Genomic DNA, 24,000 nt, shown 5'->3' on the forward strand with positions numbered 1-24,000 from the left:
ATATATATATATATATGTATATATTATATATATATATTATATATATATATATATATGTATATAATCTTACATATCTTACCGTTTTAATAATATGTGGAAATAAAAAAGTAAATAAATAAAAATATGTGTACATCACCTGTTGGACACAGGTGCTTTCAGGTGACGGTAGTCTTTTTCAGATGTCAACGCCCACTTCACTCCCCTTTTCACGGCTTCTTTCAGCCGCTTGGGCGGAGTTTATGGGTTTTTGCTGGAAAAGTCGGCAGCTGGGTGGAGTGGAGTCAAACCAGGAGCAGAGAGAGGATACTCACCTGTTGTACGGCGGTCTGGTCCCAGTTCAGGAATTTTTTTTTAAAATTTTTTTATTTTTTTGCCTTTAGTTATTGTTAACTTCCTCTGAGAGGTGTTTTCCTTCAAGATGACGGATACTCTTATACCGAACGGCATTAAAGACAGCGGAGGGGACAGCAGCTACTTCAGAAAGGTGAGTTTTATAAGTCGACACTTCATAAAGTGTTGTTTTTGCCAGCGTGTTTCCACTGCCACGGCGTTTTATTTCACACATTTAAAACAGGTTAACTCTTTGGTCTTGTCTGATTTTTTTTGTTTTGTTTTGTTTTTAAGGGAAGCATCCACCACTGATATAGCATACAAAAGGCATTTTCTGAGCTTTTATATCGTGTTTGATCATTCTACCACTTTATATGTAATATTGTTATTTACTGCAGAGTAGTAGAGGTATTAAAGGAGTCGTAAAAACAAACTTTTTAAATGTAAAAATGGTGTTGTTGAACAGCGTGTCATGAACAGCAGTAGAAACCACTACAGTGTCAGCTTCAGGTGTTTGGATGTGTGTGTTTTGTCTAATAATAGATTTATCTGGTGGAACTGAGAGATAGAGGATTTTAAGTTTCCTGTTTGTGATCAAATATCTAATGATGACTAATTATTAAGAACAGGTTTTGTTTATTTATTTGGTCCCTTGTAACATTTCTGTGTGGTTTTCCGTTAGATGATTTTACTGTTACTCACCTGGGAGGTGGCCGGGATAATGCCATCATCAGAGTAATTAAAATGTAAATGTGGTTGTATCCTAATTGATACTCAGATAAGAGACATCCTGCCAATTGTATTACAAATTGAACCCATCTTTTTGTGCAAATGAGCTGGTGAATTACCCAGTTTCACGTTACAGATACCCGTTACTGTGCTTGCTTGGCAATTTGTGTAAAGTAACTATCCCACGAGAGCCGGTTGGCAATGGCTGAGAGATTATCTAATGTGTTTTCACCGAGATTCCTGTCTGTCTGTCTGTCAGTCATGCTGCGGTCTCATTGCTCCACATATGCTCTGGTATCCTCCACCAGTGTGTTTGTATGGATGAGCTTATTTAGCTGGGCATCTGAACTGTTTAGCCTTTTGTCTTTTTCAATCCCTGTGAATCCCCCCCACCCCTCCAAAACACTGTCTGGATTGAGGCTCTGTGCTGCACTTCCTGTGTCTATAAAAAGGTCAGTGGGAGTCAGAGTCTGGCACAACCACGGGACACGATGGAAGATTGTAAAGCCTTAATACCTTAATAACACAATGTTCCTCAGTCTGAAACACTATGCTTTATGGGTCTCACTGCATGTCTCTGTCTTGAACATTAATTACTATTAAATAAGTTATATTTTTAATATACAGTCTATGCTTTTTACGTTATTTGCCTTGTCACGTTGAAGATATTTGCAATTAGGAAACTTTGTGATGATCTTTGTGACTTTTTTATTGGGTTTGCTCCTGTTTCTTAGTTGAAAACTAGTGTACTGATTTTTTTGAAAGCCTCCCTGGATCCCACTGATGCTCCTCCAGGGAGTTGTCATAGTTCAGGGCTTCCTTCCCAGACATCCACAGTTTCACCTCCAGCTGGCCGAGGTCCGAGTGGATGGAAAGATGGCAGTACAAAAAGCCGAATCGGCATGTTTCTCCTCCTCGCCCCTCCTTGGCTAGTGAACTTGTTGACGTAGTATCTGGCCCAAGGCTGTCCTTCAGCCAGACCACAGACACAAATTGACAACATGTGCCCGAGTCCCCCCCTGACTTCGAGACACACTTAAACTCCCTAAGCAGGGCTCAGATTGGAAAACCTCTGATCAAATTCTGGCTTTTACATTGGTTAACTGGAAGGAAATTGTTTTTATCTGTTAAGAATTATGTATGAAATCTACCCAGATCCTGACTGCAAATGGACTGAATTCAGCTCCTCATTCACATGATTAAATTAGCTGTGAGTATAAATGTTCAGCACACTTAATTTATAAGGCATAAAGGTCATTTAGAGCCCATTTTCAGCCCATAACCAGGTCATGTCCCAAAAACCCTTTTGGATAATCTCCAATCTTAATCACCATTTGTATAAAACAAGCATCCCATGAGAGAGTGCTCCCTGTGTTCTTCATGAAGCCTCGGTTATACAACAGCAAGCTGAGCTGCAGTCTGATGGAAATGATGTTGGACTGGACTGTCTTTGTGTTTTGCTCTAATGAAATGTTTGTACAATCGCAGAGAAAGGCTGTAGTGTTCAAATGTGCCAGTGACCTGGAGGCCTTTGGTTCCCTGTGCAGCTAAGTGGGTTAGTAAAGACAGAGGCAGGAACAGGCTCAAAGGTCAGCCTTAAATTCTGCACATCTGTTGCTCAAGGGCACCTCAGATGGTCTGGTCAGTCGCCATGAAACCAGTTTTATTACTTCTGCCAGGTTCATTTTAAGATAGTCTGTCCTGATTGATGCTTTCAAGTAGAATTCAGTCAGAAAGTTAGATTTGATGCTATTGCGTTGCCGTTTGGCTTTATTATGTTGGGTACAACCCTGCCTCTCGCCCAGTGAGTGCTGGGATGCACTCCAGCTTCTCTTAGACCCTTAACTGGAACAAGTGGTTAAGAAAATGGATGTTGTGTACAGCACATTTAAAACTGGAAACTTAGTGCTATGGTAACTATAAAACACTCACCGCTCCCTTGTTGTTTTAGACACTCGTACACCCTGTTTCAGATTGATCTATTGACGCCCTCTCACGCCCTCGCCAGTTGTGTGCTAATGGTTTCATCTTCATCCCAGTCATTCTCAAAATAGCCACTGACAGCCTCAATACAGCGAAACAACCACTATTTGTATAAATGGTTAATCATTAAACTCGGGTATTTGCACCAAGTGCCTTTACTGAGGTGCTGGAAGGGCATAATGTTATCTTAGCGACAGTTTTATGCTAAATGTTGGAAACTTTTAACCTGCAGTGTTGGAATTTGTTCTTGGGAAGAACACGGTCACCTTCGTCCATCCGGTTCTGGTCACTGATTTCAGCATGACTCAGCTGTAGAGAGACGACAGCAAAGCAGCGTGCACCCATAACTACACCCAGAACAGCTGAACTGGATTTAAGTAAACCCACCGACATGCTCTTCTGGAGTATTTCCATAAACAATGTAAAGTTTAGAGACAGAAATAAGTGAGAGAAATGCCGCCGTGCCCCTTAATGTCAAGTTAAAGGGAGGTAGCTGTCACCTTGCTAAACACAGTTCTGGGATCCTTCTAGATCCAACTTCTCAGAAGGCCATTTCTGGATTTGACATTCCCTAAAGTTTCCGGAATTTCTCGTTTGGCTTTTTGTTTTTGCATAACCTTTTGTAGCCTAAAGGGCCAGAGCTGTGAATGATTTTCATCTCAATGCTTTGTTTACATTTCTAGTGGATTCTCTTGAACGTTGCTGCATTTACATGTAGCGGCGTTCAGGAGGATCCACTGGAAATAAGGATGTTGTAAATAAACACCTCTTTTGATTATAATTTTACCTGCCATTTACAGTGATAAAACATTATTGCATCAACATTATATAAAAATCAACAGTGCAGGGAAATAATTTCTTCATCCTGTTTTAGTTTGCTCACTGAAAAAATAACCAGTCTGTCAATGTTATGCTGGTTTCTTAGTCATAATAAAAAGCAGAATATCAGAAAACATGATGCACATTAGGGGTGGGAAATTGAGTTGAAAAGAATGAATATCAGGACTTTTTTTTAAAATCCATTTTTTTTTCTAAATATATAAAATTAATCCATTATAATTTTATTTGTCATTTTTCTTGTTTTTATTGATCTTTCTAGTTGTCCTAATTGGAAATCTAGAAAAATGACTAGCAAAATAAGTTTTGTACATTATTTTTGTTTGTTTTCAGTCTACGAAAATCAGCAATATCAAAGAATCGTGAGAATCACAGATTAAATCAAATCGAATCGTATCAGGATGAAAGTATATCACCACAGCCCCAATGCACTTGATATAAAAGTTAACGAACATTGTGTGAAACAAGTATTTGACCCCTAAACTGATTCATTTAAATCTGGCACTTTTCATGGCTGCAGCTTCAGCTTCCTCCAAGGTTTTCTACTGGGTTGAGGTCTAGAGACAGACCAGACATAAAACAAAACATAATATCCGGCATCAACTCAAACTCCACCTCCATAGTAAAACATGGAAGTGGAAATATTACATTTAGGTGCAGAGCGACTTCAGTGGCTTTAAGGACTGGTGAACTGAGCCACTCACTGGTCAGTCCTGGATAAAAAGCTTTTTCCTTCAACAAGAACACTGAAGATGTGTCATGAATGGGTCTTTCAGCATATCAGTGACCCAAAACATGCTTCAAGGGCAAGAAAGGAGTGGCTTGTGAAGAAGCATGTTAAGGTCATGGAAGGAGCTGAAGCTTTGGTTTTGTTACACAGCAGCACAAACTCCATGAGTTTTTAGTTTCTGTGAAGAGGAGTTGGCAAAAATCCCTCCTGACACTACAATAAATGTGTCATCACTGCTTTTCAACAATCCCCCAAGTTCTAGTCACAAACATTATTGCTCTCTGATGACTGAAAACAAACTGGTTTTACTGTGCTGACTGGTTTCTCTTCATCCAGTTTTACTGCAATGCAAATTGAAGTTGAAAGACCACGCCTGAGTTGCGCTTTGAGTCAGTCGGAGTGACGGCGAGGAGCCAGTTTATCAGGGCTATTCTGAGTGACGGCATGTTGACTCAGCGAGGCAGTTATGTTTCTGGCTATGATGTGGACAAGGACACGCAGTTCAGGCCATTATGTGTAAACATGGAGCAGAGGATGTGTTGAGCACACACCATGACAAGGTGCAGCCCTTTCCACACCCAAATAAGATTTATGTTGCTGTTGGATTAGGCAACTGGAACATGTAGCTCACATTCCTCACGTTGTTTAGTGTATTGACCAAATAGTGAGCTTTCCTGTGAGCAAGTAATAGATTTCATAGGAAGAAACTTTTTGACTTTCTACAGTTTGTAGCCTTGTCTGAGCCCAATTAAAACACACAACTTTCTGTGACTGTTCTGACCTCTGACACAGACGCTATCGTAGGCTGCCAGTGTTCCCAGCAAAAAAACACAAAACAATCCAGTACAGAAGCAAAGGCATGGGGCCGACTGGGAATGATGAGATAAAGATTTATGACCAGAGTCTGAATAACTTGAAGAAAATTATAAACCTTAATTGTAGCCAGAAGATTAATTTTCTTTTATAGTACAGAATAATTTTCCTGACCCTCATCTAGTATTTTACCATTTTTCTTTTATTTTTAACGACGATTATGCTATCTTCTGCTGACATGCTTGTTTTCTGTTTCTCCTTTTCCCAGGGTTGCAACCCATTCGCACAGACCGGACGAAGCAAGCTGCAGAATAAGCGAGCCAGTCTGAACCAGCAGATCATCAAACAGATGAGACTGAGGGCTGGAGCTGAGAATCTGCTGAAGTAAGACTAAACTAACACTTGCATGCCGCATAATACATGGATACACTCTTTTTGAGCACAATTAACCCCTTTATATCTGAATTTATTTACAATTTTATCACATTGAAGTAAATGCAAAACAAAATAAAACTGGAATGAAATAAAATATAAGTATGCAATAGATAAGATTATAATAATTGGATTAAAATAGAAACATAAAATGTAGTAAATGGATGAATAAATAAATAAAAAGAAATGGAAGACTTAGGGGTTAGGAAATAAAATATTAAACCTGCACAAGGTGAGAATTTTTCCTAAATGCGCTTTTATGAGGAGAAAAGTAGAGTTAAACTCAAATAGTTCATGTATGCACTGGATGTGGGATTAGATGTGCTGCATTAGGAGAAAGTATTGAGAGAGGATGTTTGTTTCATCACTTTTTATTTAGTTTTTATTTTATTTTTACAAGTTCAGCTGCACCTTTTTCTACTTCCTGTTGTCACGGGGACCAGGTATTGTTACATGATAACATGTCTAAAGGAGGAGCCTCCATGTGGCCTGAAAACAAAAGAGCCACTGTGACGTGGAGATGTTGTGGTTCATCTGAAACCTCTGAAAATGACACCTGTACAACCTGTCATTGGGATTAAGCTGCAAAACTGCTTCCGATCACATTTTTTCTTCTGTAATTTTTCATTGTCTCCCCAACAGCTACACTACCTTTCTTTTTCTTTTTTTTTCTCTTTTGTTTGGTTTTGTCTTTTTATTTTCTGTGTCATGCTGAATTCAGATTGCTGACAGCGAGTCCACAGACCATTTTCCAGGATGAACGGTATTTCTACAAGCTTACTCAGTTAGTTTACTGCAGATTATACAGTTTTCACTGTTGCTGTATTCCCCTCACGCCATTTGAGAGCTTTAACAGCTTGTCTCAAAACAGTCAAGTCCCAGTTTGGTGAATTGATAAATGGCTGGCTGTCAAAAATGTGTCTCTGATAATCATGTTGATGATATGCAAATAATGTAATCATTTCTATTTTTGATGAGAAAACCTCACAAAAACATAAAATAACTTCTATAACTGTGAAAATTCAGTCTTATTTATGTATTATTGCATTTTCAGCTGCTATTACAATTTCAGTTGTTTATGGCAGACCAACAGCCTGCAAACCTTAATTATTTTGATTGCCACAAGTTTATAAAGCAAGGAAGAGTCAAGATGCACTTCTTTCACGTATCTATTCAATGCAATTCAGCTTTATTTGTATAGCGCCACTTCACAACAACGTTGTCACAAGGCACTTTACATACACAAATCAACATACACATCATTTCGAGCCAATTCATACATATCCAATAATAGAGACCAACTGATTGCATCGAGTCATGACTTTCATCCAATCTCCCATCCTGAGCTGCACGAGGCGACAGTGGGAAGGAAAAAAACTCCCCTTTAACAGGAAGCAAACCTCCAGCAGAACCCGGCTCAGGGAGGGCAGCCATCTGCCTCGACTGGTTGGGATGGAGACGACAGGAAAAACAGATCAACATGTACAACTGCACTTAATCAGGAAGACCTGCAGAAAAAAGGAGAAATAAGTTAGAGACGGCAATATTGGCATATATTTATACATGAATATATTCGAGAAATACAGCGAGGTACATCTCAGTGCATCAGGTAACATCCCCATTGCTACATAAGTAGTGGTTGGCTAGACTACCCATAACTATAAGAGCAATGAGCATAACCTGGATAGTTTGGTCCCGTACATGCAGACTCCAACTCAGTATCTATGTTTTCCTTTGAGTTAAGATAAATCTGAGGGAGGGCACCCCATCACCCCTATGCTTGACCCAGATGACATGTATTGTTTTGATTCCACGCTGCATATTCAGTCCTGCAGCAGGATATTGGCAGTTTATAATATGAGTGTCTCTGGTCAGATATCGGGTGCTTCCTGAACGGGATGGCCTCTTGCTACCAAGAAAAGACTTCTATCTTGTCTACAGAAAGTGTTTAATGGAGCGGTCATAGCAACAGTCACACCATTATTTACACCCTTCTCTGGGTGGCTGGAAAAAAGGGACATTGCTGTTTGTCAGCAATTTCAGCTGGTATCTCTGAAATGGATACCTAGCAGACATTTATACTGACAAATATACACGTTGCTGTTCATAATGCAGCCCATTGCAATGCAGAAGTACTCTATAATTATGACGATTATAGTGTAAACAAACAATTTCACAACAGTCTTTATTTGTTCAAAGTATTACGAGTATTATGTTTGACTTTTGACTGATCAAAGTTTTTCGTGAATATTTGGCATCAGAGTGAACTGTTAGTGTGAGTTTTATGACATGGCGTCCTGCGAATGTAGCCATTAAGCATCCTTACATGTGTTACTGCAATGAAGATTCATGTCCTTCATTGGTTCTCTGAACGTGGTCACAGTTCAAGCGGCAACTTCCTGCGATTAAAAGTGAAGCCTATGTGGAAGTGCATAAAACTAAAGTTCCCCCCTCATCCACTAGGGGCTCCAAAACAGAGAAAATCCCCATAGACTCCCATGTTAAAAAGACCAACTTCACAGCAGATATAAACATGTTTACAGCCTGGTACAAAAATCCATTTTAGGTTTAATAGGTCAGGTTTACCTTCATGACAACTGTGGGGGGGGGGGGGGGGGGGGGGTTACTTATTCAATATAAACATTGAATTAGTAATTCAATCTCAAAATTCGACATATTTAGGGGCGTGTCCTTTTGATTGACAGGTACCAGATCTCCTGCTTCAAGTCAGAAGAACGTAGAACCGCAATTTTTAGCTGGTTATCAACATGCCTTAGCTTTAGCCCGCTTACCTCCGTTAGCTGGTTAGCTCCTGTTATCTCTGGGTTAGCTCGGTAAGCTCTTAGCTAAAGGCAGCTCGGAGTTCGCTCAATGTCAATCATCCACCATGACGTTCACAGCCCCCCCTCTCAGCTCCACCTCTTTGACCATATTTGTATTTTCCGGGTGAGACGACACGCATGCCCCTGCCAAGATGGCGATGGTAGGAACCGCCCACCGGGCTTCAATTGAGCTTTCAGAAACCCACGGGTGACGTCACAGAGGCACCGTCCATCTTTTTATATACAGGCTATGGTACAGTCACAAAAGCGTTATAGGTGGTGTGTCGCTGGTATGAGAACTATGGTCCAGTTTGATGGCAGCTGTGGTTCCAGACTCACTGGGTTGCTCTCATTGCAAGTGAGTCTCCAGTAGTATGTGTTCAGTAGGCCTGTCATAGCCTGCTGTCAGCCTCAGAGGCCTCCACATTCCCCCCACATTCCTCCAGTACCTCACATTCTCTGAATGTGTGTGTGTGTGTGTGTGTGTGTGTGTCGGTCTCTTGTTGCCAACCCACCTGTAGCCCAGAGAACATCCTGGATGCATTTTTTTAGTTCTAGGTATTCTTCCAGGTTTAGATTTAAGCCCTTTAAATAATATAGAATCCTTGTGTCATTTTATACCTTTCTGTGTGTATCTGTGTGTGTGTACGCACTTAGCAGAGTTGTCATGGCTACGGTATCTACTTAGGCTGTGTCATTTTATTTTCTTCTTTTAAAATTCAAAACTAGAAAAATGTTCAGATGTGACATTTTATATTTAAATTCATATCTGTGAAGTTTTTGTAATAATTGAAGTTGATTTAATCTGTTTTCCTTGAGCGGAGAGTGTAGACGGAGTGTGTGTGTGTGTGTGAGATATGCTACCATCTTGCTTGTTTTCCTCTGCTGTGCTGCATTCCTCTTGTGTATCAGCAGCAGGTGGAGTCTCTCTGGTCAGACCAGGTTGTTGAAATGGAAAAGGTTGCTGCCTTGTTTACAGACACGCTGGGACATGAAAATGCTAACGTTTAGCAGTGCTTTAACATCTTGTTTACACCATGATGGGTGGGTGACACTGCGAAGGTTTGAGAACGTGCTCTAGTGTGAAATTATCTGGAGACTCGGGTCAAATCTCCTACTAGTGATCATATCGTCATTGCCAGTGGTGGAACTTCATGGTTTTTTTTTTTTTCCGCTGCTGAATATTTTTGTTATTTGGTCTCTTAAAGCAAAAACTGCCTTCATGTGACATTTATGGCATGAACGAAGAGGCATAGATGACATAAAGCGGATAATCAATACGCCTCGATACAAGCAGTTGTTGATCCTTCAGGTCTGATGAAGTGTAGTGCATAAATAGTGTGTTGAACACATCGTTTCTTTATTCTGACTTTACTGAACTAGTTTTCACACAGAAACGTTTTGGTGTCGACAGGGTCTCAGAGAGGATGCGTCCTGATTGCTTTTAATCTAGTTTTACTAATGTTTCATCATATACGGATAGTTCTCTCTCTCTCTCTCTCCTCCAGACTGGACTTAATGAGCGTGTAAAACACACAATCTTTGACTTTTTCTGGAGCAGAAAATGCGTAAATTAGTATTTACAGAAACAGAGTGGTCAGGTACGGAAGCGTAGAGCTGCCATCCTCATGAAAAGAAATAAAAGTTTGGACCTTATAACGTTTATAATGTAATAGTTTATAAAAATGTGAAACTATCATGTTATAATAAAATAGTTTGTATGTTTATTTATTTATTTATTTATTTAGCTTATGTTTTCAGATACGTGATATGTTTCACGTTTTTACAATAAACTATCACGTTATGATAGTTTATTTAGTTCATGTTTTACAATTAACTATCATGTTATAACGTGATAAGGTCCAAACTTTTTTTTTTATTAGGATGACAGCTCTACGTAGTCAAGGACTTACTGACATGATGAAGGTCTTCAGACTGCAGACAGCCCCGAGGATCCTTTACCACTGTGACGTGTTTGGATACAACAAAGGTTATCATACAGAGGAGGCTGACGTGATGAGCATTTTCTTTTGAAGCAGGAATCTTTCTGCGTTTTCTACTTCTGTCCTTGAAGCTTGGCAGGTTCTGCTTGGCAGGTTTCACTCCAGGCGTGTGGATATGTGGAGAGCCGCTCTCCCATAGCAGTATGGTTATGATGACAGGCCTCTATCCTGTCATCAGTCTCCATAAGATCTGCCTTGAGGCAAGCCGGGACATTTGACCTCATCTGCAGAGGTGTTGGGTCAGAAAGCAAGTCTTATTTTTGTCCACGTTTGTGGATCAGATTATGAGGTCTCTTCCAGTCAGATGTAGATGTGTTATTTCTGGTTCTGTACACATTTCCATCTCCGACTATTGCTCTCAGTGTGGAAAACCAGGAGAGTAAGGTTCTTTTTTACTTTCACCGTTTCTGAGATGAAAGAAAGCAGCCTGAAGTGAGACGTTTCCATTCAGGCATTTAGAGGCGTTGAAGTGGACAGAGTTTTTTTGGCTCAACCTCTACCATGGTGGTCTCTGTACAAGTTGCTTGTTGCTAAACGGGCAGCCAATCTCCAATGGAGGATTATACACAGTGCAATGGCTATGAACAGATACAAAGCAAATAACTGGGGGAAATACTTTCCTTTGTGCTCAACCTGAAACCCTCACACATTCAGTCTGTGCAGTGGTCAAGGTTACTGGGCTGGGAGAGGACTCCCCACCCCCTTGTTTATTCTTGCTCCAAAGTACTCTGTCAGAAAGACACATGTCCACTCACCACAGGAAAAGGGAATCAATCCCTGCATGTGCTTCGGTGCACAATTTCCAAAACTTATCTGTCAGTTATAAAATTGGGACTTTATCAGATCCAGCTTTGTGTCTTTAGATCAGAGACCCACATGAAAAACATCCCAAACTAAAGTATAAAAAATTACATTTCAGAAGAGAGGATGAGGAAAACTTTAGTCAAGCCACACTCGCTGGCTTCCAGTCTGGTTCCCATGCACTGCAGGGTGATATTAGATATTGAAATTGGATTTTAATAACAGCATCTAGGATAGTTTTCATCTGTTCTGTCCAAACCACAGTACTTCTACATCCTCAAGCCTAATATTTAGCCTCGTCCACAGAAACCTGTCAGCAGGCCAGTAGGAAGAGAGGCAGTAGAACTAATGTTAATCAGGGCTTTGCTTCCATGTTATATTCCACTATTAACTTGGGATTGAGTAGACAATGATATTTAATAAAGATCAAAATGTTCTGTGCTGCTTTTTGTTTGCCGTCCAAAGCACAGCAAAGCCTTCACTTAGAACCTGCATTTCTTGTTTCAACTCTCTTGACCTGATGCTGAACTGGTTTAAAACTCCTTGCCAACACTACATCACACATCACCTTTCTTGTTAAAAATTACATCGTCTGTAATTAGAGTTGACAGCGATCATGTGATGAGATGAAATGTCTCCAGACTGACGGGTTTTTTTGGTGGGGATGTGTGCATCTGCGTCCCATTTATTACCACTGACAGAAAACTTGTCAGGAGCCGCTGTGAAACACAGATAAGGTTATAGTGAGACGACTGGGGTGTGAGTGTTATCTTGTATCACCGCAGATGCACATAAATGGCAGGTTGTGTTTTCACATCTTGACGGTGTAACATAAATTCTTCATTACAAAGGATCCAGCCACTTTGTGCATGAATGTTTAGACACACTAACCCGTCTGAGGTGTTTGGTGCAGCCGTATCTCTGTTCTACCATCTGGTTTTCATTACTTGAAGACATTATCCTTCATGTTTTCCTTTGCTTTCCATTTTACACACTATGCTAATGTGTTACCCGGTCCCTTAATGACCTCTGACCTCCGCTGCTTCAGTCCTCCTTCTGGAGTTACTCACAAATAATGTGGAACATCCGAGCTGCCCTCAGCTACCCAGTGAGTGTGTGTGCATGCGTGTCCGTGTGTAAATCACATGTGCAGCAGGCCACAGTGACGCAGGTCTGCGGTCCAGATTACCAGAGAGGAACACACTTGTTTTACTAAGTTACAGGAAAGTTTGCTCATATTTGACTGGAAAACAGACAGATGTGTTTTCTTTTACCTTTTTATTCTCCTTTTTTATTAAAAAGTTTATGAATTTTCCTCTTCATTTCTCCCTCTCTCCATAACACAGGGCTACATCCAACAATAAGGTTAAAGAGATGGTGCTTTTGGAGTTGAGCTATGTTAACTCCAACCTGCAGCTGCTGATGGGACAGCTGGAAGGACTCAACAGCTCAGTGGACGTCTACCAAAGCGCACAGTAAGTCCAATATTAAGGCTCCCTAGCACTACTTCTAGGTCTGGAAACCATCATAAAAACAGAAAATGTGACTTTACAGCATGATAAATGTGTTTTCATTTGTGATATTGATGAAATAAAGATGATTTAGTTTTAGTAATAAAAGTTACACTCTTGTCAATCATGACAAAAGAATCACTGCAAATTTTTATGTATTAAGCTCACAACTAATCCCAACCCAAAGTGCAATAGATTGTCACTGTTGTTCGACTGGAATGACAGGCTTTTGCGAGAAACTGCACAAAGCAACAAAGGAAGCTGCTGAAACCATATGCAAACTGAGATAAGCATCTCGTAAAGGGCTTCTCTCAGTATCGTGCAGGGGTGTGCTCTGAATGGGTGTGAGTTCTAACGATAGGTCCTGGAGTTCTAATGTAGACAATACAGCCTTGTAGGGTGGGGATGAAAATGCAGCATGCATATCAGGAGGATCCATCGTGGCCTCATTCACACGTCTGCAAAGCTTTAATCAAACACAAAAGGATTTGATGAGCGATGAGGAAATGTAATCATTTAGTCACGCTGACAGATGTTTATGTGATAACCAGCATCTCTTTGTGACAGATAAAACCCTTATGCATCGTGACATGAAATCCACCTGACTGCTTTTAGATGGCACTTCCTGTTAACAGGAATGCAGTTTAGTGATGATAAACTACACTGTCCACCTGCTTTTACAAACACATTCACATTATACCACTTACATGACTCCACATCAGATTACTATGCAACCGAATGCATGTACAACACTATTCTACAGTAATTTAGCAGACACTTTTATCCAAAGCGACATACATATATACCCCAATAAGCATGTTGGGGAGCAATTGGGGTTTAGTGTCTTGCCCAAGGACACTTTGGCACATGGTCAGGGGAACCCTGGAATCAATCTCCTAACTTTCCATATATAAAACCATTTATACATGTATATGTGTATATAATCACATACAATCATACATACATGTATATAATCACAACAATCATATATATGTGTATATAATCACATACAATCATATATATGTGTATATAATCACATACAATCATATATACGTGTATATGATCACATACAATCATATATACGTGTATATGATCACATACAATCATATATACGTGTATATGATCACATTCAATCATATATACGTGTATATGATCACATACAATCATATATACATGTATATGATCACATACAATCATATATATGTGTATATAATCACATACAATCATATATACATGTATATGATCACATACAATCATATATACATGCATATATGTATATAATCGTGTCTAGACAGATCAAAACACAGATGCTGGTGTACAGAAGAAGCGGATCACATGCTGCAGGTTGTAAGAGAGGTTGTAGAGGACGGGAGTGTTTTGTGGTGGTGGTCATGGTAACAGATCTGAGAGTCATTGACACAAATGCTAAATAAAGCTGCTAAAATCAGGCTGTTTCTCATTCCTGAAACATTGGGGATTTCAGGAGCTGCAGACCTAGTTGGAGCCTTTTTTTCCCCCCATTTCAGACTTAAATCTTTTACATGACCTCATGAAAACCAAAATGCCAGCCTGTTTTTGACTCTACAGTGAGCCCAGATTAGTTTGTTGGGCTTCCAGGGTCGCAGCACTGTAAGAACCAGGAGGGTTTAACCTAGTTTCAGTGAAACAAGCTGCCAGTCTGCAGTGCTGCAGATGGGCAGGACTCCACGCAGGAGGTGGTAAACTTTCCTCTTTCGGTGTCTTGAGATAAAAATACTGCCCTGCATTTATTTGGCATTCCATGGATGATGTTTTTCTTCCGATATTTTTGCCTGTGAATCAGTTTGAAGCCCTTCTTAACAAAAGACAACCAGAAAAAGCCCAAAACAAACCAAATAACACACAGTCAAGTCCTCAGTGATAATATTGGCTTCTAGTTAAAATCTGTGTCCTCAGTCACGTTGCTTCAGACTGAATCGAGAATCAGAACAAACAGCCCCTTGTCAGCTTGTATGCCAGCCTCTTAGAGAAGCATCTGCTCACCGTACCATGTGCACGCCATCCGCACCATGCACGCCATCCGCACCATGCACGCCTTCCGCACCATGCACGCCTTCCGCACCATGCACGCCTTCCGCACCATGCACGCCTTCCGCACCATGCACGCCTTCCGCACCATGCACACACAGACAATAATCATTCACTAAATTTAGTATGCTGTGTTAAATAGACAGTTAAACACGTGCACATTTCACAGCTATCACATCATAATGTTCACACTGCTCGGTGTACAAAAGGCATAGAGGCGTGGAGGTAATCTGTACATGGGACTGTTGGGTGTTCTGAAGAAACTTCTCTCATTTCATATCTGAGCAGGTGTCTCACTGCAGTGACGTTCTGCTGGAACAATGGAGACTTGGCTTCCTCATTTCAGCCTGAAATACAACCTCAAGCTTAAGGACAGAAACAAAAACAACCTTCCTCACCTTTCGAGGCTTTTCCCACCGGTCCACTTGAATAGCGTCTTTCTGTGCTTTCTCACTCAAACCAGATTCAGCTGGTTTTTTTTGGCATGATGTAAAGCAGACAACCTGTACAGTCAAGCTGCCATCTTCCTTCGGAGGGAGGGAGGGAGGGAGGGAGGGAGGGAGGGAGGGAGGGAGGGAGGGAGGGAGGGAGGGGGAGAGAGAGAGAGAGAGAGAGAGAGAGAGAGAGAGAGAGAGAGAGAGAGAGAGAGAGAGAGAGAGAGAGAGAGAGAGAGAGAGAGAGAGAGAGAGAGAGAGAGAGAGAGAGAGAGAGAGAGAGAGAGAGAGAGAGAGAGAGAGAGAGAGATATATTTGTAAGCTGACTGGTCAAATGTATGAATAGAGTAGTTTATAAAGAAAACTGATCAAACTGATTTATAGTTGAATAATGCTGAAACAATGAGGCAGTAAGAGAAAAAAGTACAAAAAACACAAATGGGAATAAATAAACGATAAAGTGCAGTTTTAAATTTAATTTCAGCACTTTTTAATTAATCTGAAGTTTGTTTTTGTTTTTTTTTTGATGGGGAGAAAGATGAAGCTTTAAGCATTAGTTTAAAAAGGTTTGCCTCTGTCAGAAATCACAACAACATGATGATATGGGAGCAAGAATCACCAAAGCATTCACATTTTCTGAACCAAATTACTTTTATTTCTATTACAATTTATTGGAGTTGAGATTCATTCAGGGTTCATTAAAAGGCAGTGTGTCTTTTAAACTTTTATTTTGTAACAACAAACTAAAACAAAGAGAACATACGAGTTAAAATAACATGTGATCCACACCTTTTTATGCCAAGACATTAGGACGATCTACCACATTAAGGAAATGTTACTGGTTCAGTCATTATTTCCAGTTTAATTCCCTTTTCACAATGTTCTTCATGTGGCCAACAAGCAGACCTTCTACTCCAACACATGAAAATGCTGATGCATGAAAACAAACCGTCTTTAAGCCTACAAGAAGAAAAATGTAAGAAATAGTTTGTTCTTGTTTTATTTTCCTTGATTACATCTGAGAGATGAGATTCTGTGTTCAGACAACTGGTTCCCTTTAATTCATAGCAACACCCTGACATTTATCACTGTAAAAACAAAATCTTCAGATAAAATGTTGAGCTCAGCAGATTGTTTGCTTTAGCAACAAAATAATAAGTCAGCACAGGAGTGGAGTCATGTTTGGACATTGTTGAGCCGTGCCACTGAGTCTGACGTGTAAATCTGAAGTTATTTGGAAACGTCTTCTGTTTCTGTCTGTAAAATGAAAATGCAAGTGAATCCTCTTCAAACCACAAGGTGTTTTTTCTGAAATCTTTCTGAAACAGAGTAGTGTACCCAACCCGCTGCCAGATAAAACCGCCCACCAGACACTTTCAGAAGCCAAGACTTTATGCTGTAAACTGATCTGCACGATATGTAACATAAAATATGTTTTAGTTATAAATGCAGCAGCACTTTAAACTTGAGCTTTCCTTGATGCTGCTGCAGCAGCCTGTTCTGTGTCTTTCTCACTGGCACTTAAGTGACGAGTGGGACGTGTGGGTGTGGGAGTAAGTTCCTGAGAGGCTTTTAACATTTCAGATTCCCAGTAGAACTGATGGTTTCTTGGTAACCCCCCCCCCCATGGACCTGCCTCTGCCAAGGCAGAGAACAGACCAGAGTGATCTCATCTACAGGGACTGAAGCCTCTATCTTTCAGTGTTACTGATGCGAAAGGTTTTTTTTGTGACTCACAGAGCCGGCGAATGAGAGGAATGCAGCCTTATCGTCAGGTGATGAATGAGCACACACAGTAATATTTACCATTTTCACCACTGGTTTTTGTGTTAAACCACTCCAGTATATCAACCCATTTTCTTTATTATCATCATTTATTTTTTTTATTTTATAGCTTTTTATTGTGGCTTGAGCCTGGCAGGGGGATCCGATGTTTTTTACAGTCTCTCTGGTTAGCAGCAGGTCTCTGTCGAGTTACGTTTCTTCACCTCTAATAGCAAGCTGAGCCTGCTTTCCATCTGTCGGTAACAAGGACTTCGGCGTCCTTACAGCCACAAATTCCAGACCGTTCCGGCTCCAGCTGAGATCAAAACAGAAGGACTTCGCGGCAGCCGCTACTTGTTAAACTGGGCTGAAAAGGTAGAAAGCAACTGGGCAGAAGACGATTGCTTCGTTCCTGGAGTTAAGCTGCAACTCCAGAATGACTGATTTAATACGGAGCTGTGTGGCCTTCAGTCCACAAGGACATGAGGCCCGTGTTCACCTTTAAATCCCAACTCCTGCAGAGTGTTTACTGCACCATCTGCCTAATCCTGACTTCTCCACTATGAAACCGCAGCAGACATGACACAAGAATGTCAACTTTCTCTGTCGACAGCGCTGTTGCTCTGGGCTTCAGGCTGCGTCCTGCACATGTCACATAAAGCTTGGTTTTACTACAAGTTGCTTTTCGTCATCAAACCTGTGGATGTATCCGCGTGGATTACTGCAGATCTTTGTGGTTAGGAAAGCACATGCTGTCAGATGTATGGTCTCTGCTGCCGTCACACCTGTGAGCAAAGCTCATACGTATCATGTTGATCATAAGATGACTGGTCCTGATATGTCTGTTTGCCTTTCTGTTTTGCTTACAGGGAAACGGCCAACATTCCCCTCATCGCTCTGGGTCTAAAGGAGACAAAAGAAGTGGACTTCTCTACTCCTTTTAAGGTACATCAGAAAGTTCTACATTGCAGGTTTGGCTCATCGGTTAAGACTTTAAATTCTTGTGTTTTTCAGGGGTAAGCAGGGATATGAATTTCTGTAGCTCACACATGACCCACATTAGTCGGCACTGTTTGCACGTGGATTTAAAATGAGTCTCGTCATTAAGTATTTGGGTCAGAGCGTCTACACCCTGCTCACCTGCCGCTGCATTATTAACTAGCTGGAGAAGCTAAGCTGGTATTGTTTTCACCTCGTAAACTCGTGTTATGTCCTTTCAAAATACGCTTAATTTGGCAGGAACTAAAGTTCAATACTTTGGCAGGCTTTTGTATGTTTACCCGGCTGTCACGTAACTATGGTCTTAAAACTGCACAAAATGTGGGTTGGTAATTATCATGACTAGAAAGGTTATCATCAAACCGAGTCCTGTGTTTACGTCCCAGCACTTCCTCTTCTGGTTCGCCAGCAGACATTTTCTGACGTTACAATCGCTGCTCCATCTGTCACTTTTAATGGCCAGGTGTGTGTTTGGCTGGTTGGGAAATAAAATCAGTTTTCTCCAACCGGCTTGTTAGTTTGTTTTTGTTGCAGTTCAGAGTTTATTTGACAGAATGGAGCTGTGGTGAGAAGCCAGCCGGTGACCGAAATGTGTCAAAAAAAAAAAAAAAATAAAATAAAATAAAAGTGGTATTTAGTATTTTCTTCTGTTTCGGTAGGACTTCATCTTGGAGCACTACAGTGAAGACGGGAGGAGTTTTGAAGATGAAATTGCTGACTTGATGGACCTGCGACAGGTAGTGTGTTTGTTTCGGTCCCACACAAAGCACCATGAAGTCCTTCATCTCATTTAGGAGCTGATGTAGTATCACAGTTAAAGACTTCTCACACTCGCCTCATACTTTATAAACCAAACTTTATTTATAAATCACTTAAAAAGCAGTAAGTACAGACAAAAAATGCTGAATAGTAAGAATCCAAGTCTTCAGGTCGTAGTTTGAGCAGCACACAGCAGAAGTCTGCTAACCTCTCTGTCATTTTTACCTTTATAGGTGGAAACTTAGTGAAACAAAACTCAGTCAAATGATCACGTCTGAAGAAGAGCATCGACGTCTTCAGGACTAAAAGTATCTCCAGACCATACCAGATCTGTTTTCTGTTGTTTCTCAGGCATGCAGAACACCGAGTCGAAACGAGAACGGGGTGGAGCTCCTTGCGAAATATTACAGCCATCTTCCTCTGATAGAGAGCCGGTTCTTCTCCCCGACCCGCCAGACTGGCATCTTCTTCACCTGGTACAGTTATTACTGCTTCTTCCCAGTGAGCTGCTGGACAGAAGACCAACCTGTCTAAAAAATAAAATGTTATCTAACAATCAGAAGAATATTACCTTGGCTTCATCACCGCTTCAAAGAAACCATTAGACTGTCGGGGTTGGAAGTAAAGAAAATGATAAAACTTTGCTCTAACTTGGTTTCTATAAGTTTCAGAGGCATTCAGTGTCTTAAAACACAAATGTTCATTGAGGTCATTTATCACAGATCAGCTGGACTTCTCTAGTGGCAGCTGTTCATTCATAACTTTCATGTGGCATTTTTCAAATTAAGGAGATTATAAACATTTTAAGAAGCGATTTCTTTATCTACAACATCAAACAAAAGCTTCCCGTGGAAATACTTTCCATATTTTATACCCAGGGAGGCACTGAGCAAACTTCCTGTATGCTGTGGTTGTCAGATTAGTGCTAAGTTTAGTACATCAGCAGCAGGTTCAGCTGGTTAGAAATCTGCTTAACATTCAGCAAAAGTGTCTGCAGGGGAGGAGATCCTGGAAAAATGTTTGAACAAGCTACGTTTTTACACAAAGAGCAGTTGATTGTGATGTGCGAGTGGTTAAAAGTGGTTGGATGGGGTTTTTTCAGTCTTGTCAGTTCCACAGATGACAAAACTTTTTTAGTTTCGTGTTAGACAAATAAATTAATTGATAGTTATTGGTTTAAAGAGGATTTTAAGCAATATAGTAAAAAAATGATCCTGGAAAATAGACCTGTGATGATATGCTTTCGTCCCAATTTGATTCAATTTCGATTTTTTTTTTTTTTTTTTTTTTTTTTTTTGGCGCCGATTCAATTTTAAATTGTGATTCTCACAATTCTTCAATATTGTTTTTTGTAGATTAAAAACAACAAAAAAAAGAGACTGTTTGTCTTGATTTTAATCAGGAGTAATCAATAAAAACAATAAAAAATGACAAAAACTCAACAATGGATTTTTTTATTTTTTTTTTTTATGAAAAAAATTTTTTTAAAACAAAAAAATCATTTTAAAATTGTGATTCAAAAAAATCCCGACTTTTGATTTTAAATTGATTTTTTTTTTTTTTTTTTTTTTAAATTCGATTTTCCCACCTCTACTGGAAAACATCTCCTAGTCTGCCGTGACGGAGATGCATCCGACTTCAGCAGATGTCAAGAAGAGAAAACTGAGAAACTAAAAGTTGTGCATTTAAAACTTGGATCTTCGGTGCCTGTAACGTGTAAAACCTCAAAAATGTCTTTTCCTCTGACTTCAGCTACTTCATTCACATGTGTCTTAATTTTTACAGCGTTTGTCTTTGCTTTGACTTTACATAATCACATTTTTAATCCGGTAGTTTATATTAACAGATGTCAATGGTGACGGCTCCAACATCTGTCCTGCAGGTACGATTCCTTCACTGGAGTGCCGTTATGCCAGCAGAACCTGTCTCTAGAGAAGGCCAGCATCCTCTTCAACATGGCTGCTCTTTACTCTCAGATCGGCACCCGCAGTGACCGACAGACGACAGTCGGCCTGGAGGAGGCCATCTCGTCCTTTCAGAAAGCTGCAGGTATGCAGAGACAGAAGTGATGAGTATTGTTGCTGCTATTCTATAAATCAAAGACTTTTTTTGCTTTAATCTGCGCCGCTGTGATGGAAAGTGTCGCCTTTTAATCATGAATCAAATCTGAAATATAAGATGAAATATAATGGAACCTTCCATAAAGAAGTTCCCATAAAAAGTTTTATTAATGCATCATATAAGTAATTTGTCTCTCTAATAAAACAGTGACAGAAAAATGGCACCACAACAAACAAAGCCATCACTTTCAGTCTGACTTTTGTTCCACGAGGGATATTTAAACCTTGTCATATTGCTGAACTACTAAAAGCACCAATGATACAAAGTAGCTTCTCAAAGGTTTTCAGGAAGCTCAAACAAGTCGAAGAAGAATTATGACTTGGCAGCGTTGCAGAATAATTACAGCTCTGAACATGGCTTCAGCTTTGTTTCTTTGACATATATATTTGGCTTGTAAAAAGCAGAACAATTATATTGTTCAGCGGTGAACTAACAGAAGAGAGCGTATAAACGCCACAAAGATATGTTGGAGGAACAACTATTGTAGCTAAAGACCAGCAAGGAGGAGCTCTGTTAGTAAGTTGTTCAACGCTTTCTGTTTCCATCTTTTAGTCTGAGAGATGAGAAGCTGGAATATAGACAATGACTGCTTCCAGTGAGCATTAAAAGAAAAAAAGCTCCGTATTAAGGAAGTGGAGGCACTGATTTGCGAGTTAAGCTCTTTCTCCTACCACTGAATAGTTCGATAGCTATAAAAAGCCATAACTAGAATATTGGAGACATCTGGACCATCTGTAAAATGGATCAAAGCATCGTTCAGTTTGTGGATGAGGAAACTTTGACTCCTCTAAATGAACTAATTCAACTTGGCTCTTGAAATACAGCTAACTTTTAATTATGCTGTCAGGCTTCTTTCTATGATGGCACGAGCTTTCTATATACTCGGTGTACATAATTATAGATATAATTCTTCCTCCTTAAGCTTAAGAAGATCTGATTTGAAGTGGTTGTAATGTGTTTGAATGATCCTGATGAGACGGAGAATGAAGATTTTTTTTTTTTTCCTATGAAGCTTAAAAAAGTATTACAAATGTAATATTTAAAAAGCTTGAAAGCTGTTGTATGCAAAGAGGATGGTAATACCACTGTAAGCCGTTTTCTCACTAATTGCTAATACGGACTGTCGATTAGTTCCACTTGTTGATCCTTTTTATACCATGAAGCCTGGAAATCTGGCTTCTGTCATGGCTCTACTCTTGCATATCTAGTTATTTTTACAGTCTGGGCAAAAAAACAGTCCAGATCCTCGGAAATTTCTGAGAAACTGAACCTCTCATTGACTACTAACCTTTCCCTCAGGTATCCTGAACCACCTTAAAGAGACTTTCACCCACACTCCCAGCTACGACATGAGTCCAGCCATGCTCAGCATGCTGATCAGACTGATGCTTGCTCAGGCTCAGGAGTGCCTGTTTGAGAAAACCGCACTGCCAGGGATCAGAAACCAGTTCGACTCTCTGATGAAAATGGCCCAGGAGGCTGCAAAGGTAGATAACATCCAAGTCACACATGTAGTCCTCGCATTATGTTAAGTACTTTTCTTTTTCTTAACACTTGGAAGAATATACTGAAAGGAAAGGAAAAGTGTCACTACGGTTAGATTTTATCCTGAAAAGTGCTCCTAATGTTCCCGTAGTAACATGATCATCTTCCTCCTGCCAGGTCTCAGAAATCTACGACCAGGTCCACCAGTCCATGATCCAGACTCCGATCAAAGACAATGTGCCATTGTTCTGGTCCACCATGTCACAAGTGAAAACCAACCACTACCGCTCCATGGCACATTACTTTGTAGCCTCAGCGCTGCTGGACCACGAGCGTAAGAAAAGCTTTCATCCACATTTCATGTATAAAAGACGACTGCGCAAGATTAAACTGCATTAACGGTCTCCACTCTCTCATTATCGTTGCACCCAGTCTGCGCTTTAAGCCTGACCTTTGGCTGTTGAGGTGTAAATTAATTCTAGGTTGAGTATTAAAGGACTGCGGCTGCCTGGTTTTGAACATGTCTGAATACACAATCCTTCCCTCAAACTTCTGTTTAGGCTGCTTGTGTCAAATAGCGGTACTGAACCACAGCCAGCCCCGATGCGATTACATAACAGCTATTTAAGGAGGCACACACAGACTCACACACACCCAGAAGCTTTGTTTCCTAGAACTTTGGACAGAAACCGAAAAAGAAAAGCAAATTCAATGCGTGGAAAAGAGATGTTTGGAGTGAGTAGAGCTGAGCTGAAACGCTGGAGGATTGCAGTGATGAAGCCTCTTCATGCTGTCTGCATAATCAGCTGGCGGACGGAGCCAAGGGAAAGGAAAGAGGAGACGCTTGTTTAGTCGCTGAACATAAAAAACATCCCTTGACTGATGGGAATGCTGCAGCTGCTTTTGTATTTGTAATAGTTATTTGATCATGGTGATTAATTTGGATACCTCATTACATGAAAGAAAAAGGTTTATTATGCAACTGCAGCCTTTTATTAGTTGTATAATCCAATTCCTGTTTCTTATTCTGTGTTTTCTTCATACTTGAGACTGGGACCAGTTAAACTACCTTGGATGAAAGACTAGATGTATTATGTATAAAATTAAAAAAATAAATGAATATGGAGTTGCGACGCGGGTAACCACAGCTCTCTGAAGAGCAGAGGGAAGCAGCTCATTAACAGATTCCTGTGTGGACAAGCAACATAAAGTAATTAACCACAGTCCTGTGATGAGGGGACTGAATGGAGATCGTTTTAGTAAACAGATTAACTCTGAACCCTGGAAAATAAATGCCGGTACTGTCTCTGAGAGGCAGAATAGATGAGAGACACTCCCAGAAAGTTCTGATTGCATTTCATTCACCTTTAAACTCAGCAA

The 24,000-nt window shown here is 40.3% G+C and overlaps 1 protein-coding gene across 1 annotated transcript in view; it reads left to right on the forward strand.

Moving 5' to 3' along the window:
* Positions 1-418: 418 nt before the first annotated feature.
* rhpn2 (rhophilin, Rho GTPase binding protein 2) overlaps positions 419-24,000 on the forward strand; it is a gene marked incomplete at its 5' end in the record, with an annotated part of 29,058 nt that continues 5,476 nt past the window's right edge. The window contains 9 exons of the mRNA XM_079241139.1: positions 419-484; positions 5,691-5,806; positions 12,827-12,955; positions 18,126-18,201; positions 18,915-18,992; positions 19,366-19,490; positions 20,897-21,063; positions 22,435-22,622; positions 22,798-22,954. Of these exons, the coding sequence (XP_079097265.1) occupies positions 419-484; positions 5,691-5,806; positions 12,827-12,955; positions 18,126-18,201; positions 18,915-18,992; positions 19,366-19,490; positions 20,897-21,063; positions 22,435-22,622; positions 22,798-22,954 (1,102 nt within the window). The remainder of the gene's footprint in view (positions 485-5,690; positions 5,807-12,826; positions 12,956-18,125; positions 18,202-18,914; positions 18,993-19,365; positions 19,491-20,896; positions 21,064-22,434; positions 22,623-22,797; positions 22,955-24,000) is intronic.

Source organism: Telmatherina bonti, assembly GCF_933228915.1.
Source record: "Telmatherina bonti genome assembly, chromosome: 1".
Classification (NCBI taxonomy): Eukaryota; Metazoa; Chordata; class Actinopteri; order Atheriniformes; family Telmatherinidae; genus Telmatherina; species Telmatherina bonti.